Below are 19024 nucleotides of genomic sequence, written 5' to 3' on the forward strand. Positions count from 1 at the left end.
AGAATGTTACGATTGTGCAAAGTGACATTTAAAAACTCAAACCTAAAAGGGGTAAATATTGCAGCTGACTGTAAACACAGCTGAAACGCAATCTCATGAAATGTTCATGATGGTGAACGTTGTGGTCACAGTTTCACTATGGTGTCAGTCCACCGTCAGTGAGGCTGATGGGCCTTTCCTCTCTCCTACAGGTCGCTAATGGAAGGTATTTAAGCATCTCAGGGTGGACTCGTTTTCTTTTCTGTGCTAGAAACAGCTGAGAGTTTAGATACAGCAAGGATTAGAAACGTTTTCATTCAATGTAGGGCACTTTTCCATTCCAGTGGCTATCGTGGGAAATTCTGGAATGTCCTGTCCATGGCTGCCATTTGTGAAATCAATCAGGACCCCAAGCTCTTACCCAACGTCACCATTATTCTAATGCAAGGATGACTTCTGATGCCCTGCTAGACCTGCTCTCTACTGGGCACGCAGACATTCCAAACTATGACTGTGGGAAGAGGAATAACCTGTTGGCTGTTCTTGAAGATGCTGAACCTGATATTTCTAGACATATGTCACCTGTGTCAAGCATCTACAAAATCCCACAGGTATGGCTGGTTTGGTGTTAAGACGGAGTTGTGCCTCTGCCATGGGCTTTTCATTCTTTCCTTTTTGGACTCTCCCAAAGGTGAGGGTGGGATGGAACCTGGAACCAGGAACACTCAACAATGGTGTCAGATGCCCTATGACACCCCACCACTGCTTTTAAAAAACCATGTTGCGTGTTTATAATGCATTCAAAACACTGTTTTTTGAGTAATGTAGCTGAGTCCCTAGTCTAATACTCTGGGATGTGAATCAGTCCCACAAAATATTGAGAGTCTGGAGGCATTCCTGGAAGACCTCCTCCCGTTCTGCACGGTCAGCATTTTGTCTTGTTCTTTGTGTGCACGTGTGTGGGGGACTGTAGTTGGTCAACTGTCTGAGATTTGTCCTGGAACCACAGCAAAGCACTCACCTCTCCCTTTGCGTCCTGGGCAAGTTATGGATACAATGTTCCTACTATTCAGGATAAAACCCAGTTCCCCTTTTTCTACCAGATGGCCACAAAAGTAGATCCCCAGCATCTGGGGATTGTCCAACTGCTCCTGAATTTCAGATGGATGTGGATTCCCATATTACATGGGAAAGTGCTTAAAACAATAACAATAGCAATAGTTTACTTATACCCCATCTGGCTGGATTTCTCCAACCACTCTTGGTGGCTTCCAGCAAATTTTTAAAATACAATAATTCATCACATATTAAAAGCTTCCCTAAACAGGGCTCCCTTGAGATGTCTTCTCAAAGTCAGACAGTTGTTTATTTCTTTGACATCTGGTAGGAGGGCATTCCACAGGGTGGGTGCCACTACCGAGAAGGCCCTGTAATTTCACTTCTCGCAGTGAGGGAGCCAGCAGAAGACCCTGGGAGTTGGACCTCATTGTACAGACATAGGGATGGGGGTGGAGACACTCCTTCAGGTATACTGGGCCAAGGTGGTTAAGGGCTTTAAAGATGAGCACCAACACTTTGAATTGTGTCCAGAAACGTACTGGGAGCCAATGTAGGTCTTTCAGGACGGTGTTATGTGGTCTCGGCAGCTACTCCCAGTCACCAGTCTAGCTGCCGCATTCTGGCTTAGTTGTAGTTTCCAGGTCACCTTCAAAGGTAGCCCCACATAGAATGTGTTGCAGTAGCCCAAGCGAGTCCTCAACACCAGCCCGCCCCCTGTCACCCAAGAACAGCACTTCTGTCTTGTCAGGATTCAACCACAATCACTTACCTGCCATCTATCCTCCAAATGCCTCCAGACACTCACACATGACCTTCACTGCTTTCACTGGTTCCGATTTAAAAGAGAGTTAGAGCTGGGTATCATCCGCATACTGATGAACACCCAGCCCAAACCCCCTGATGATCTCTCCCAGGAGCTTCATGTAGATGTTAAAAAGCATGGGGGAGAGGATGGAACCCTGAGGCACCCCACAAGTGAGAGCCCAGGGGTCTGAACACTCATCCCCCCCACCACTTTCTGAACATGGCCCAGGAGGAAGGAGTGGAACCACTGTATAACCCTAAGCTCCCAGCTCCACTAGACAGTCCAGAAGGATGTCGTGGTCGATGGTGTCAAAGGCGACTGAGAGCTCCAGCAGAACCAGGAAACAGCTTTCACCTTTGTCCCTAGCGTGCCGGAGATCATGGACCAACACAACCAAGGCAGTTTCAGTCCCAATATGAGGCCTGATTCCCGATTGGAAGGGATCCAAATGCTCCCCATCCTCCAGGCATCCCTGGAGCTCTTCAGCAACCACCTGCTCAATCACATGAAATTCTTCATGGGAAGCTAGGAGCATCTTGGAAGAGAAGCTCTTTCCACATTTCTAATATGCTTCATGCCCTGTACAGTGGTACCTCAGGTTACAGACGCTTCAGGTTACAGACTCCACTAACCCAGAAATAGTACCTCGGGTTAAGAACTTTGCTTCAGGGTGAGAACAGAAATTGCGAGGGAGCAGCGTGGCAGCAGTGGGAGGCACCATTAGCTAAAGTGGTGCTTCAGGTTAAGAAGAGTTTCAGGTTGGAATTGACCAAGAAAGATGTTAATCTATTTTTGTATGCCACAACTGCGGCTTGTATTTTGTTAGCTAAAAAGTGGAAAACTCAAGAATTACCAAGAGTAGAAGAATGGCAGATGAAGATGATGGATTTTATGGAGCTAGCCATCCGCGACCAGAAGGAGGAGGAACACCACAAAGAATGGAAGAAATTTAATGATTATTTAGCTAAATTTGTTAAGCTAAAATAACTGGAAATAGCGTCCAGATACTTAATGGGCTTAGGATTGTATTTATGTTAACTGATAAAATAATATGTTTAAGACAAGAAGGAGAAGATTTAAAGATGTTAATGTTTAATTTAAAGGGTATTAAAATTGGGATTTGGAAAACCGTTATAAGGATATGCAATGAAATTCAACTAAGGGGAAACAAGGAAGTCGTTTTACAAAGTAAATAACTGTTATTTTCAATAAGGTTATGATTTATGTTTGTTATGTTTTGTTTGTTTTATATTTTTGTTTGTCGTTGATATTGTAAAAACTAATAAAATTTTTGAAAGAAAAAAAAAGTTTCAGGTTAAGAATCGACCTCCAGAACTAATTAAGTTCTTAACCTAAGGTACCACTGTATGAGTTCTTTGATGGCGGGTGAGACCTGCCCTCTTTCTGAAGCTCTTCCCACATTCCAAGCACTGGTAGGGTTTCACCCCTGTATGAATTCTTTGATGGGAAGCGAGACTGCTCCTCTGACTGAAGTGCTTTCCACATTCCAAGCACTGGTAGGGTTTCACCCCTGTATGAATTCTTTGATGGGAAGTGAGACTGTCCTTCCAACTGAAGCTCTTTCCACATTCCAAGCACTGATAGGGTTTCTCCCCTGTATGAATTCTTTCATGGAAAGTGAGATCCCCACTCCGACGAAAACTCTTTCCACATTCCAAGCATTGATAGGGTTTCTCCCCTGTATGAATTCTTTCATGGGAAGCGAGATTGCTCCTCTGACTGAAGCGCTTTCCACATTCCAAGCATTGATAGGGTTTCTCCCCTGTATGAATTATTTGATGGTAAGTGAGACTCTGCCGGTAACTGAAGCTCCTTCCACATTCCAAGCACTGGTAGGGTTTCACCCCTGTATGAATTCTTTGATGGGAAGTGAGACTGCTCCTCTGACTGAAGCTCTTTCCACATTCCAAGCACTGGAAGGGTTTCTCTCCTGTATGAATTCTTTGATGGTAAGTGAGACTCTGCCTGTGACTGAAGCTATTTCCACATTCCAAGCACTGGTAGGGTTTCACCCCTGTATGAATTCTTTGATGGGAAGTGAGACGGATCCTCTGACTGAAGTGCTTTCCACAGTCCAAGCAGTGATAGGGTTTCTCCCCTATATGATTTCTTTGATGGGAAGCGAGACTGTCCTTCCGACTGAAGCTCTTCCCACATTCCACGCACTGATAGGGTTTCTCTCCAGTATGAATTCTTTTGTGGGAAGTGAGACGCCCACTCTGACAAAAGCTCTTTCCACATTCCAAGCACTGATAGGGTTTCTCCCCTGTATGAATTATTTGATGGGACATGAGATGGATGCTCTGACTGAAGCTCTTCCCACATTCAAAGCACTGATAGGGTTTCTCTCCTCTATGAATTCTTTGGTGGGAAGTGAGATTGGTGCTGTGACTGAAGCTCTTTCCACATTCCAAGCACTGATAGGGTTTCTCTCCAGTATGAATTCTTTTGTGGGAAGTGAGAGCCCCACTCTGACGAAACCTCTTTCCACATTCCAAGCACTGATAGGGTTTCTCTCCTGTATGAATTCTGTGATGAGAAGTAAGATTGTCCTTCCCACTGAAGCTCTTCCCACATTCTGAGCACTGATAGCCTTTCTTCCCACTGTGAGTTCTTTCATGGGAACGGAAACTCTGACTGGAGCTCTCTCCATACTCCCAATTTTGATATGGCTTCTCCACTGTATGGATTTTGTCATGGTCTCCCCCATTCTGCATTTCCAATTTATCACCACCTACAAAAAAGACAGAAACTAATTAGATCCTCAGGAAGAAATGGAGCCCCCAATTATTGAACAATGCTAATGAACATTTGTCAAAGAGGAAGAACAGAAGATGTGAGGTCTTTCTACAGAGGCCTTTGTCGACCAGCATTCACAGACGTATTTTTGAGTACCAGAGGTTCAGAAAGTCTGGCTCTTTTCTAGGACGGATTTTTGTTGCCACAATCATGAAATCCACTCCAATTCTAACATTGGTCAAATTTTAAAGGCAGACTGAAAAGTAGAAAGAAATTTTTAGGATGCATAGAGGAAATTTTACACAGTGGAATAGTAGAATGAGAATAGTGTTATACAGATTTGAAGTGATACAATGTATTTAGGCAGATGTCTTACTGCCAGCCCCTTCATGGATCACTGCCTTGCCGTGGCGAAGGGGCTTGAAGAACTCAGAGAAGCTATGAACTATGCCGAGCAGGGCACCCAAGATGAACAGGTCATAGTGGAGAGTTTTGACCAAACGTGATCCACCTGGAGGAGGAACCGGCAAGCCACTCCAGTATCCCTGCCAAGAAAACTCCATGGACAAAGACAACAGGCATATAAAAGATATGACGCTGGAAGATGAGCCCCTCAGGTCGGAAGGCGTCCAACATGCTACTGGGGAAGAGCGGAGGGCAAGTACAAGTAGATCCAGAGCTGATGAAGTGGCTGGGCCAAAGCCGAAAGGACGCTCAGTTGCGGATATGCCTGGAAGCGAAAGGAAAGTCCAATGCTGTAAAGAAAAATATTGCATAGGAACCTGGAATGTAAGAACCATGAACCTGGGTAAGTTGGAGGTGGTCAAAAATGAGATGGCAAGAATAAATATTGACATCCTGGGCATCAGTGAACTAAAATGGACGGGAATGGGTGAATTCAGTTTGGATGACCATCATATCTACTACTGTGGGCAAGAAACCCGTAAAAGAAATGGAGTGGCCCTCATAGTCAACAAAAGAGTGGCGAAAGCTGTACTGGGATGCAATCTCAAAAATGATAGAATGATCTCGATACGAATCCAAGGCAGACCTTTTAACATCACAGTAATCCAAGTTTATGCACCAACTACTTGTGCTGAAGAAACTGAAATTGACCAATTCTATGAAGACTTACAAGACCTTATAGAAGTGACACCAAAGAAGGATGTTCTTCTCATTATAGGGGATTGGAATGCTAAAGTAGGGAGTCAAGAGATAAAAGGAACAACTGGCAAGTTTGGCCTTGGAGATCAAAACGAAGCAGGGCAAAGGCTAATAGAGTTCTGTCAAGAAAACAAGCTGGTCATCACAAACACGCTTTTCCAACAACACAAGAGACGACTCTACACATGGACATCACCAGATGGGCAGCATCGAAATCAGATTGATTATATTCTCTGCAGCCAAAGATGGAGAAGCTCTATACAGTCAGCAAAAACAAGACCTGGAGCTGACTGTGGCTCAGATCATCAGCTTCTTATAGCAAAATTCAAGCTTAAACTGAAGAAAGTAGGAAAAACCACTGGGCCGGTAAGATACAATCTAAGTCAAATCCCTTATGAATACACAGTGGAAGTGAGGAACAGGTTTAAGGATTTAGATTTGGTGGACAGAATGCCTGAAGAACTATGGATGGAGGCTCGTAACATTATACAGGAGGCAGCAACGAAAACCATCCCAATGAAAAGGAAATGCAAGAAAGCAAAGTGGCTGTCCAATGAGGCCTTACAAATAGCGGGGGAGAGAAGGCAAGCAAAATGCGAGGGAGATGGTGAAAGATACAGGAAATTGAATGCAGATTTCCAAAGAATAGCAAGGAGAGACAAGAAGACCTTCTTAAACGAGCAATGCAAAGAAATAGAGGAAAGCAATAGAATGGGAAGAACCAGAGATCTGTTCAAGAAAATTGGAGATATGAAAGGAACATTTCGTACAAAGATTTCCATAATAAAGGACAAAAGTGGAAAGGACCTAACAGAAGCAGAAGACATCAAGAAGAGGTGGCAAGAATACACAGAGGAATTATACCAGAAAGAAATGGATGTCTCGTATACCCCAGGTAGTGTGGTTGCTGACCTTGAGCCAGACATCCTGGAAAGTGAAGTCAAATGGGCCTTAGAAAGCACTGCTAATAACAAGGCCAGTGGAAGTGATGATATTCCAGCTGAACTATTTAAAATTTTAAAAGATGATGCTGTTAAGGTGCTACACTCAATATGGCAGCAAGTTTGGAAAACTCAGCAGTGGCCGGAGGATTGGAGAAGATCAGTCTACATCCCAATCCCAAAGAAGGGCAGTGCCAAAGAATGCTCCAACTACCGCACAATTGCACTCATTTCACACGCTAGCAAGGTTATGCTTAAAATTCTACAAGGAAGGCTCAAGCAGTATGTGGACCGAGAACTCCCAGAAGTGCAAGCTGGATTTAGAAGAGGCAGAGGAACCAGAGACCAAATTGCAAACATGCGCTGGATTATGGAGAAAGCTAGAGAGTTCCAGAAAGACATCTACTTCTGCTTCATTGACTATGCAAAAGCCTTTGACTGTGTCGACCACGGCAAACTATGGCAAGTTCTTAAAGAAATGGGAGTGCCAGATCACCTCATCTGTCTCCTGAGAAATCTCTATGTGGGACAAGAAGCTACAGTTAGAACTGGATATGGAACAACTGATTGGTTCAAAATTGGGAAAGGAGTATGACAAGGCTGTATTTTGTCTCCCTGCTTATTTAACTTATATGCAGAATTCATCATGCGAAAGGCTGGGCTGGATGAATCCCTAGCCGGAATTAAGATTACCGGAAGAAATATCAACAACCTCAGATATGCAGATGACACAACCTTGATGGCAGAAAGTGAGGAGGAATTAAAGAACCTTTTAATGAGGGTGAAAGAGGAGAGCGCAAAATATGGTCTGAAGCTCAACATCAAAAAAACGAAGATCATGGCCACTGGTCCCATCACCTCCTGGCAAATAGAAGGGGAAGAAATGGAGGTAGTGAGAGATTTTACTTTCTTGGGCTCAATGGTCACTGCAGATGGTGACAGCAGCCACGAAATTAAAAGACGCCTGCTTCTTGGGAGAAGGGCAATGACAGGCCTAGACAGCATCTTGAGAAGTAGAGACATCACCTTGCCAACAAAGGTTCGTATAGTTAAAGCTATGGTTTTCCCAGTAGTGATGTATGGAAGTGAGAGCTGGACCATAAAGAAGGCTGATCGCCGAAGAATTGATGCTTTTGAATTCTGGTGCTGGAGGAGACTCTTGAGAGTCCCATGGACTGCAAGAAGATCAAACCTCTCCATACTGAAGGAAATCAACCCTGAGTGCTCACTGGAAGGACAGATTGTGAAGCTGAGGCTCCAGTACTTTGGCCACCTCATGAGAAGAGAAGACTCCCTGGAGAAGACCCTGATGTTGGGAAAGATGGAGGGCATAAGGAGAAGGGGACGGCAGAGGACGAGATGGTTGGATAGTGTTTTCGAGGTTACCAGCATGAGTTTGACCAAACTGCGGGAGGCAGTGGAGGACAGAGGTGCCTGGCGTTCTCTGGTCCATGGGGTCACGAAGAGTCGGACACGACTAAACGACTAAACAACAACAACAACAACTTACTGCCAGAGAAATTCTTCACAATTTAAAGAAAGTTTATGAATTTAGAAGATAACATCACAATTTAATAAGAACCCTTTTTTTTGTCTAAAACATGAAGAAAAGAAAGATTGCCAGAGTCATGTGACAGAATTTTAACTATCATTGAAAAGTTAAAGGTGGCAGAATATTCTATGTCTGAAGAACAGAAAGGGAGCTATATATCTCTTGCGGGGGGGGGGAATTGATGTTTTCATATCCCAATTTAACACTCTGAATTAGCAGAGGAACACATTGAAGTTACTGGTCAGTTCAGACAAACCTGGTCATTGTTTAAAAACAAAATAAAAAAATTCCTTCCAGTAGCACCTTAAAGACCAACTAAGTTAGTTCTTGGTATGAGCTTTCATGTGCATGCACACTTCTTCAGATACACACTTCTTCAGATACACTGCATTTAAGGTGCTACTGGAAGGAATTTTTTTATTTTGTTTTGACTATGGCAGACCAACATGGCTACCTATCTGTAATTGTTTAAAAAGGCATGACTAGACAAAGAACATTCACAGTTGATCTCCTTCTATTCAGGGTTCACGGTGTGGATGTGAGAATCCCAGATGCTGTTGGTCTCCATCCAAACAGTGGAGGTTCAGCACATAGAGGTATGTATGGAATTTCAAAACTGATCTTATGATCCAACGGGGAGCTTTACCGAGAGGGTCCATGATCCCACGATTCTCCTCCTTGACTTCCTTATGCAGAGTTTGTTGCTTCTACTGCTGTGTGATGGAGCAGTAAGTTTTTTGACACTGGTAGGGCATTCAGGTCACGGCACTGGCATTAGACATTTTGAGCTGCCGATACATTGTGGTGGCCGGGGAGCTGTGATGTATTCCTAGCTCAAATTGCCTGCAGATAACAAAGGCGCAGGCAGGCAGGTGGGGGAGCCCAGAAAGGTGCTCACCTTCTCAATCTCCACCTGCCTGCCTGCCTGCCTCCCTCCACTCCCAGGCTGAGCAAGCCCCAATACCTCTCTGGCTCCATCCCTCCATGTCCCCATCTCCCCTCCCCTGGAACTCACCAGATCTCTCTGAGAGCCCTAGAGAGGAACGCTCAGAGGCTGTGAGGAGGGATGTAGGAGGCAACCTGACCAGGTCAACCGTCCATCTTCCCCCTTCCATCCTCGCTAGCTTTGCAGGATCCAACTCTTTCATCCTTCCTGAAGAGTCAAGGAGCCAAAACAAGCTGCAGGGTCCTGGGAGACAGGAAGAAGCAAAGGGAGCCTCAAAGACCCTGCAGGGAAGAAGAAGAGAAGAAGAGTTTGGATTTGATATCCCGCTTTATCACTACCCGAAGGAGTCTCAAAGCGGCTAACATTCTCCTTGCCTTCCTCCCCCACAAAAAACACTCTGTCAGGTGAGTGGGGCTGAGAGACTTCAGAGAAGTGTGACTGGCCCAAGGTCACCCAGCAGCTGCATGTGGAGGAGCGGAGATGAGAACCCGGTTCACCAGATTACGAGTCTACCGCTCTTAACCACTGCACCACACTGGCTCTCACTGGATTCTTCTGCCCCTGGAAAAGCACAAATGGGGCAGCCCCTTCCCAACAGAAACCCCATTTATAAACCTTTCCAGTGGTTCCAATTTCCTCTGTTTACTCCTCTGCCCACTTCGTAAGGCTGGCATGGTCTGCTCACTAGTGACCTGAGAATAGATCCCATTGAACTCAGTGGGGCTTATGGATAGAACTTGGTGCAAAAACCAGGCACCATCTTGTCCCCAAGCCTGAAGACTGCAACCCCAGGCATGCTTATCTATGGTATCATAAGGCAAAAGTTCACGAAAGCTTTCATAGTCATAATAAGAAACTCAATTCTCAAAGTTTGGGGGGAAATATAAAGATTTATTTGAAAAGAAAACAGCATGGTGACTTTTTGAAAAAGTACATATGAGGATAAATTGGCCAACACATAAAGAGCTGTTAACAGAAACTGACAACTAATTAAAATTAAAGGACTTTGAAGAAGTAAGAGAAAATGTAATAGACTGGTTACAATATTTACAACTAAATGAAACTTTTAAAAATCATGAAAAGAAAGGATTTAGTTATCAAGTGTCAAGATTTCAGAGAGGAATAGTAGAAGGTAGTACAAAACTGCTGTCAAAAATGAACGATCTGCTTTTGGAATGGGACACTAAAGAAGACCAGGTTAAATGCGTTATGATAAAATGGGCGAAGGATTTGGGATATAATAACTTTATGACGGACTGGGAAAGGCTTTGGAAGTTAGATTTGGAAGTTAGGCTGCTGAGTCCACCTAACACCGGTCTTGAAAGACCTACACTGGCTCCCAGTACGTTTCCGAGCATGATTCAAAGTGTTGGTGCTGACCTTTAAAGCCCTAAACGGCCTCAGCCCAGTATACCTGAAAGAGCGCCTCCACCCCCATCGTTCTGCCCAGACACTGAGGTCCAGCGCCGAGGGCCTTCTGGTGGTTCCCTCCCTGCGAGAAGCCAAGTTACAGGGAACCAGGCAGAGGGCCTTCTCGGTAGTGGCACCTGCCCTGTGGAATGTTCTCCCACCAGATGTCAAAGAGAAAAACAACTACCAGACTTTTAAAAGACATCTGAAGGCAGCCCTGCTTAGGGAAGCTTTTAATGTTTAATAGATAATTGTATTTTAATATTCTGTTGGAAGCCGCCCAGAGTGGATGGGGAAACCCAGACAGATGGGTAGGGTAGAAATAATAAATTATTATTATCATAGAGTTGAAATTTTCTGCATGTACTTTACTGAAGGAGAACTACATGAAAACAATGTATAGGTGGTATTTAACACCGGTTAAATTAGTAAAAATGTACTTCTCACTCGCTGGATCAACACCTTGTTGTGGTGAGTGAGTTTGCACGTTCCTATGACCCTTGTGAGCGAAGCCATTGGGAATCTTGTACTCCCAGCAGGGTCACCCTAGTACTTTACTAATAATATTGGAAGTGATGCAGAGAGTGACTCTTCTGAATATTCCGTGTATACCAGTAGTATACAAGGAATCTTTACAACCCCAGTAGCTGATTCCCCAAAGAATCTGCCCTGCAAGCAAAAGAAACCTCTTGCAAGCACTTTTAAATAAAAGGACATACAGTGGTACCTCGGATTACATACGCTTCAGGCTACATACGCTTCAGGTTAAAGACTCCGCTAACCCAGAAATAGTACCTCAGGTTAAGAACTTTGCTTCAGGATGAGAACAGAAATCGTACAGCGGTGGCTGGAGGCCCCATTAGCTAAAATGGTGCTTCAGGTGATGAACAGTTTCAGATTAAAAACAGACCTCTGGAACGAATTAAGTACTTAACCCGAGCTACCACTGTATTCTACTCATGGAAAAACACACCAATTTCTGGACCGTCCCTGGGCTGGATTTAGAAGGTGATTGGGCCGCATCTGGCCCCCGGGTCTCAGTTTGCCTCGCCCTGCTCCTGACAATGTACTCCAAACCTGCCTGGTGTTTTCACATGAGCAGAATGTGTGCTTTTATTGAAAATGCATCTCTGGGTTATTTGTGGGGCACAGTTCCCTAGACCAGATATAGTTTCCTATATAGTTTGGTATACAAAGTACGTCCTGGAGGCTGACATCCGTATGAACGACCAAACTGATTAAAGAAAGAAAAAAGCTGAGCTACGTTAGAAAAGCGATCCAATAATAAGAGATCTGGCTCTCATCGCCCTGCTAAAAATGTAGCAGTTTCTGCTTGGAGAAAAGACACAGTAGCGATGCTGGCCAAGAGGAAGACCCCCCTTCCTCCTCCTCCTCCTCCTCCTCCTCCTCCTCTCTTTCTCGAGACCCCAGGGCTCTCTCTGCAGGCTCCCCCCTCCAAGACCCCCTCCCCCCCATCTGGCGCCCCCCAGGCCTGATCTGGCCAGCCCCCCCCGCACCCTCCCCCGCAGCCCCTTCTCCCCATTGCACCAGCCTCACCCCCAGGCAGCTCTGGCAAGAGAGAGAGGGGGGGAGGCGGAAGCAGCCCCTCCGCTTGCAGGCGGGAATGGCGAGGGAGGGGCTTTGCCCGGGAGGACCTTGCCCCCCCCACGCCTCCCCTTCCCGTCCTCTCTAGAAACCCAGCTCTGTGCCTTTTAACCCTTGGCAAGCCGAGCCCAAGCGGAGCCCCGCTCTCTCCTCCCCCAAGGCAGGAGCCCAGGAGGAGCCGCTAACCCAGAAATATTACCTCGTGTTAAGAACTTTGCTTCAGGATGAGAACAGAAGTCGCGTGGTGTCTCAGGTTAAGAACAGTTTCAGGTGAAGAACGGACCTCCGGAATGAATAAAGCTCTTAACCCGAGGTACCACTGCGTATGCAACCTGAGCATAGGTAGCGGGGCTTCACCGCATTAATACTCCACGGAGCATCAGCACTGCATTAGTCACGGCTTTGAATCCAGCACAGAGCATGCATGTCTTTGTGCGTCCCACTTCCATCCTGCTTCCAGCTCCACCCACTCAGCCACCTCTGGCTTTCGTTCTCCTACCTGGCGGCTAGGTGGAGGCAGGGAGGCCCACTCATATGTTCTACGGCACAGGGCAACTTCTTTGGTTGTGCCAGCCATGGCACCACTCAAAATCAGTCTCATTCACACATTAGCATGACTAAAAAGGTAAAATAAAATACTCAGGAGTCCGACTGGTACAGAAAAAGGGTTCTTTACTTACGATTAATTCATTTTAACAATAATGGCCTTGGATCCTAAGCCTATGTAGCAAATGCATAGTTTGGGGTTACTCTTGGATACGCCTTTGTCACTAGAGACCCACGTGTCCTCTAGGGCTGTTTGTGACCACTGGAGCACTGGAAAACCTGGAGCTGGACTGCTGCAATGCACTCTTTCTGGGGCTGCCTTTGGGTCTGGTCCAGAATCTCGTTGGTGCATCATGATGTGGCCAGATTGTTCTCGCAAGCTTTTGGCCAAGAACATCTGGCACCACAGCCCCCCATTTGAAGGAACTATCCACTTAATACTATTTTCTGCTTCCTGCAACTTCCATTCCTGATCCACAAGAGGACCTCTTCTCTTATTCCAGGGCTACTAAGCTTACCCAGGAGGCACCTTGATGAAAGTGTCAGGATGCGGTGTCTCTCCCCCACACAACATGACTCCAGCAGTTAATTGTGGTGGTCAGGTGGGATTGCTATGAGGAATTATGGAAAATGTAGCAAGCCATTGTGTCAGCAATGAACGCATTGCTTTGACTGGGCTTGAGCCATTTGACATGATTCTGATCGAATCCCACAAGCCTCTGCACCTCTGCCATTTTCTCTCTGCCTGACAGTCATGTATAGCATGCTAAAACACAAACCAGTTGCTTCACCGGGCGTCTTCAGTACATAAAGATAGAAAGATAGAAAGTAGCTTTGATGTAGATTTTGTTAATCTTTAGGTTCATCTTAAAGGCCGGGAAGAGAGTTCACAAGGAGATGGTGAATACTATCTTTCTTTCCTATAGGTTTATGACCTCTGGGTTTCCTAAATGCATTCCTCCTTGGTTCCTGTTTATTTAGCTTAACCACGTAGGCAAGTAGGAAATAGTTTTTTGAAATGCTCAGAGGAAATCTGATTGGTTCTTACAAACGCTGTGTTAAGAGTTCTTTTGTTAATACAGTGGTACCTCGGGTTACATACGCTTCAGGTTATAGACGCTTCAGGTTACAGACTCCACTAACCCAGAAATAGTACCTCAGGTTAAGAACTTTGCTTCAGGATAAGAACAGAAATCGTGCTCCGGTGGTGCGGCAGCAGCACGAGGCCCCATTAGCGAAAGTGGTGCTTCAGGTTAAGAACAGTTTCAGGTTAAGAACGCACCTCCGGAACGAATTAAGTACTTAACCCGAGGTACCACTGTAAAAGGGACCTGGGTCAGGTGTGGCAGATTATTATTGGCACTTCCTCCCAAAGTCTTCTGAGTAAATGTCAGGCCGCATTTGAGCGGCTAAACCCCGTCCCCAAGCCTCCACCTGACTGGTTGGCTACCTGGGAGCGTGTCAGCATCGCCCTTGAGCCAGTGTACCAACTGGACTCATGCACTACAGCCCCGACTGGGCTAGGCGAGCTGGGTAGCACTGCCAGAGACCTCCTTTCCCACAGGAACAGGTCACAGTGCTGTGGACTCACAGCTTGGAGCTGAGAGCACCGGATTCACTGTCTCAATTATACAGTCGTTGCGCAGCAGCGTTTTGCAGAGTCTTGCAGAGTATAAACCACTCGGAGAGCAGCTCTGTAAAATATCTTCCTTTATTCTACTACTACAGCTATAATACAAGACTATATACAGAGCTAAATATTCTGAGCATAAATCAATGCTATACTCTGAGTGCCTGCAGCTGCTCCTAGCAGCAATCTTATCTATAAACACGATCTCTTGCACTCTCTCTCCGACACACTGACTGACTCTCTCTCTCACACACTGACTGACTCACTTGACTAATTAAGTAGAGAGCAGTACATTGCTCCTCCTCTCTGTAGAGTCAGCAGAGACCTCAGGAGATTCTCAGGAGATTCTTGGGTATGGGAGGGGTGAAATCTCCTCATCCTCCCCCATTTCATCCGACCATTCAAGAATCTTTAACATAACTGCAATTTGCACACACATTCCAAAAGTTGTTCTCTGCTTACAACCTTGGTAACATATTTGCAGGTATCTCTCTCCCCCCTTATCTAAGACACTTTATCACATCATTAAACAGTTACTTCAACCACTCTGTGTCTATCAGGGAAGAGTTAAAACATAAATCTCAACCTGTAGTTTACACAAAATACACATTGTGAACACACAAAAGAATAAGCAGCTTCTGGAAAAATCTTCATACACATTTCTTCCTCAAATACAAATTTACATTTCTAATTAGGCAGATTTGAACAAACCACTTTAAACACATGCTTGCTCCTTCAATCCTGATCCTTCAAATGTCAGGTAAGGAAATAAATGCAGCGTTTTGTGCCACTACTCTCAGCACACTTCATGCCAGGTTTAAAAACCCCACCAGAGTTGCATGTGACCGCAGCCTTTGCAAACTCTTCAGAAAACCTTTTCGGTGGTACCCCCTTGGTTGTTCTCTCAGATCTGCGCAAAACTCTCTGATCCTCTCGTTCTGGTGCTTCCTCCTCTTCAGGAGAATGGGGAGCTAAAGTATATGAAGCTGCTAAGTCTGAATCAGCGTCAGACTCACCTGAGGCTTTTGGGCTCTGATAATCTGTGCCACCATCCGGAACTACACTGGCATCAGAATTATCAATCACATCAGAACTTGCCTCCCTCTTAACTTTCTTTGCCCCTCTTGCACCATCATCACAAATGGGATGGCACTGAAAAACACCAACTCTGTCCCATTGTGGATTGTCGTCAGTGCTCCTGGTCAGCCTTATGGTTTTCGTGTCTGTGACCAGGACACGATAAGACCCTTTCTCATATCCTAGGAAAACACCATGTTCTCCACGCTTACTCAGTTTGTCACCCTGCGAGGTGTGCACCCAAACCTGCGACCCAAAAATTTTAAAGTGCTTCACACATGGCTTCCTTCCGTGAAGCATCTCATATGGGGTGCAATTTATACTAGACTGGTACCTCCTGTTATACACGTGACAGAAAAACGAAAGAGCTTCGGCCCAAAAGGGATTGGGCAGCCCCGAATCATGTAACAGTGTTCTAATTCCTTGCTGCAGGGTCTGGTTCAATCTCTCACATAAACCATTCTGCCAGGGCGATCTGGGCATGGCAGTCCTATGCTCAATGCCCTGTTCAGAAAGAAAAGCCTCAAACTCTTCTGAACAAAACTCTCCACCCCTGTCAGTGAAAAAACAATGTACATTCTCATTATGTACATTCCTCAGCCATTTACAAAACTGACGAAACTTCAGACTTCTTCTGCAGCACATAGACCCATGCATATTTAGAGTAGGAGTCTATCAAAACCATGAAAAATCTTGAATTGCCTCTAGAGAGCGCTAGAGGCCCCACTAAGTCTGCATGAATGACTTCGTATGGTTTCTTGGCCTCTCTCCCAGACTCTGTACCTTTGGGAGCTTGCCTTGCCTTACTCTCAGCACAAGAAACACATTTCATGTGGTAGGGACATTCAGCTTCATACCCTGAACCATATCAGGCATTTTTGCCACAGCCTGGAAATTCAAATGACCATAAACGCGGTGGTGAAATCTCCTCAGAGCGTAGTGTGGCAGCCGGGCCAGCTGGGCAGGGGCCGGGACGCCCCCTGCCGACACGGGAAATGGCTCCCGCTCACAACTCCTCCCCTCTGTAAGGAGGAGAGGCTTTCTTAAATTGTGGTGCCCAGAACTGGGCACAATATTCTAGGTGTGGTCTGACCAAGGCTGAATAGTACTGCTCTATTTAGCCTTGGTCAGCAGACACATGGAATACTGTGTCCAGTTCTGGGCACCACAATTGAAGAAGATTGTATGCGCAGAGAGCGACCGAGATGATCAAGGGTCTGGAAACAAGTCTCAGGAATGGTTGAAGGAGTTGGGTATGTTTAGCCTGGAAAAGAGGAAACTGAGAGGAGATGTGATAGAGCACCTTCACATATCTAAAAGTCTGTCCCATGGGAGATGGAGCAAGCTTGTTTTCTCTTGCTCTGGAAGGTAGGATCAGGTCCAATGGATTCAAGTTCCAAGGAAGGAGATTCTGAGTAAATGTCAGGAAGAACTTTCCAACAGTAAAAGCTGTTTGACAGTGGAACGGACTCCCTCACCTCGGAAGATTGTGGACTCTCCTTCCTTGGAGTGTTGGACAGCCACCTGTCATGAATGAGTTAAGATTCTCCCATTGCAGGGGTTTGGACTAGATTACTCTCCTGGCCCTTCCAACTCTACGATTCCCTGAACAAACTAAGCCCAGGAAGGATGGAAAAAAGCTTCAGTGATAAACAGAAATCCTACAAGAGAGGAAGAAACCTTCAGAAGGATGTTAGCGTAGAAAATGTGGAAGATTGTTCAGGTAGAGAGCTCATCATAGGGACATCAGTGTAGAGAGAAAAGATGATTTACTTGCACACCTTTTTTTAAAGGATGTACTTTAAATACTTCGTCATTGATTACCGCACCCCTTTTCCTTCCAAGCTGTTGCTGTTACAGATGCATTTTTGTTACGGCTGTATGGGAGATAAGCAGGTATTAACTTATGTTAGGAAGCATTTTTTCTTACACAGGTGGGAACCATTGTGCGAGCGATAGATTGACGTGCGTGTGCAACCCACACATCGTTTTTGGCCGCAGAAGAGGGGGGACGACATGGGCTTTTGCACGACTGCTGCTGTGCAATGACCCAGAATGCAACCCCCGTGCAAATGGAGAGTTGCCTGTACAGTGGTACCTCTGGTTGCAAACAGGATCCGTTCCAGAGGCCCATTCACAACATGAAAAGAGCGCAACCCGCAGCATCGTGTCTGCGCATGCACGAGCAGCGGAAACCAGAAATAACCCTCTCCGGTACTTCTAGGTCGCCGCAGGATGTAACCTGAAAGAATGTAACATGAAGCGGACATAACATAAGGTATGACTGCACTTAAGTTGTGTTGTATTGCAGAAATAAAGTTATGTTGGGTGTGGATGACTGCAATATAAAAGAATATATTGGTCCTGACCCCAACGAAAGGTGCATTGCTATTTAAAATCCAAGCTGACCTTTCCACCCTATGCTGGCCCACGTCAAAACAGGGCAGCTGCTTCTCTGTGTTCTTGCAAACATGTTTTCTCCAGCTCTGCATCTGCTTCTCAAGCCACAGAGAGACTCCAGAAGGTTGCCAGGGCGATGCTTCCCCGACTCATAAATATTCTTATTTTTCCCAGGGATTTCTCCAGAGATTCATAATTTCTCGCACTGAGTCTGAAAAGTTTGGTGCATAAAATATCCCCTGTCTTGTCAATTCCCTAAACAGCTGCAGACGGTGAGAGGGATAGAGCAAAAAGCCTACATCACAACTGAAAAGTGGCTGTGCTCTTACTTCTTTCCCTCGTGCTTTTAGGACACCCCAAACGGGCTAGTTTTAAATGTCACCACAAACATATTTTTGAGGGTGGCAGGTTGTGCACAACCATCTCATCCCCCTGCAATCCCAAGGGATGTGTTAGAGCGCCCCAACCTTCCAGGTGGCCCCTGAAATCCTATTTTGGTATAAGAGAGGGATGAAGCTAAATATTGTTTTCAGGGTGGGTTGCTTGAACCCCCTGTGTGAATTTCCTCTTGTTCTTGATCACAAGGAATGGATTTCAAGTCCCCCTGACCTATGTGGCCCCTTCAGCCCCCATTTTGGTTTAAGGGCCCAATGAACCTGAATGTTTTGCTTGGGATGGGCTGTGAGCACTCAACACAACCAACTCATCAATTCTTTTCTTTTAATAGTTTTTATTTGATTTTACAAGTATAAGATTATAACAGTACAACCATACATATCTATATTTAAAGATCTCTCCAAATCTTTGGACTTCTCACCTTCCCCTCCAGTGGTTTTCAACTGCATACTGTTCAATAGTCCATATTTTACATCACTCCATAGCAATTGAAATCTTCTGTTTCAGTGTATCTGAAGAAGTGTGCATGCACACGAAAGCTCATACCAAGAACTAACTTAGTTGGTCTTTAAGGTGCTACTAGAAGGAATTTTTTTGTTTTGACTATGGCAGACCAACACGACTACCTATCTGTAACTGGATCCATAGCAATTGCAATCCTGCTAATGTTTTCATCTGCTTACAGTGATAATCAACTCATCAATTCTGATCAGGAGAAATGGGTTTTGATTTCCCCCAATCTTCCACATGCTCC

At 45.4% G+C, this 19024-nt stretch overlaps 2 protein-coding genes across 4 annotated transcripts in view; one reads left to right on the forward strand and one right to left on the reverse strand.

Annotated features, from left to right (window-relative positions):
- Positions 1-19024, forward strand: part of LOC309336979 (uncharacterized protein) — a 115437-nt gene that overhangs the window by 75568 nt on the left and 20845 nt on the right. The gene's annotated exons all lie outside the window — the stretch shown is intronic.
- On the reverse strand, positions 415-9806 carry LOC309336876 (uncharacterized protein). Of its 3 annotated transcripts, XM_081853344.1 has the most exons (3): positions 9276-9806; positions 8907-8973; positions 415-4598 (listed from the first exon to the last, which is right to left on the reverse strand). In XM_081853344.1, exons 2-3 carry the CDS (start codon positions 8917-8919, stop codon positions 3196-3198), a joined length of 1416 nt encoding a protein of 471 aa, XP_081709470.1. In that variant the 5' UTR covers positions 8920-8973; positions 9276-9806; the 3' UTR covers positions 415-3195. The 3 variants fall into 3 exon arrangements, with proteins under 3 accessions (XP_081709470.1, XP_081709468.1, XP_081709469.1); XM_081853342.1 differs by lacking the exon at positions 8907-8973; XM_081853343.1 differs by lacking the exon at positions 9276-9806 and having other exon boundaries at positions 8907-9245.

Source organism: Podarcis erhardii (assembly GCF_964252035.2).
Source record: "Podarcis erhardii genome assembly, chromosome: 2".
Taxonomy (NCBI): domain Eukaryota; kingdom Metazoa; phylum Chordata; class Lepidosauria; order Squamata; family Lacertidae; genus Podarcis; species Podarcis erhardii.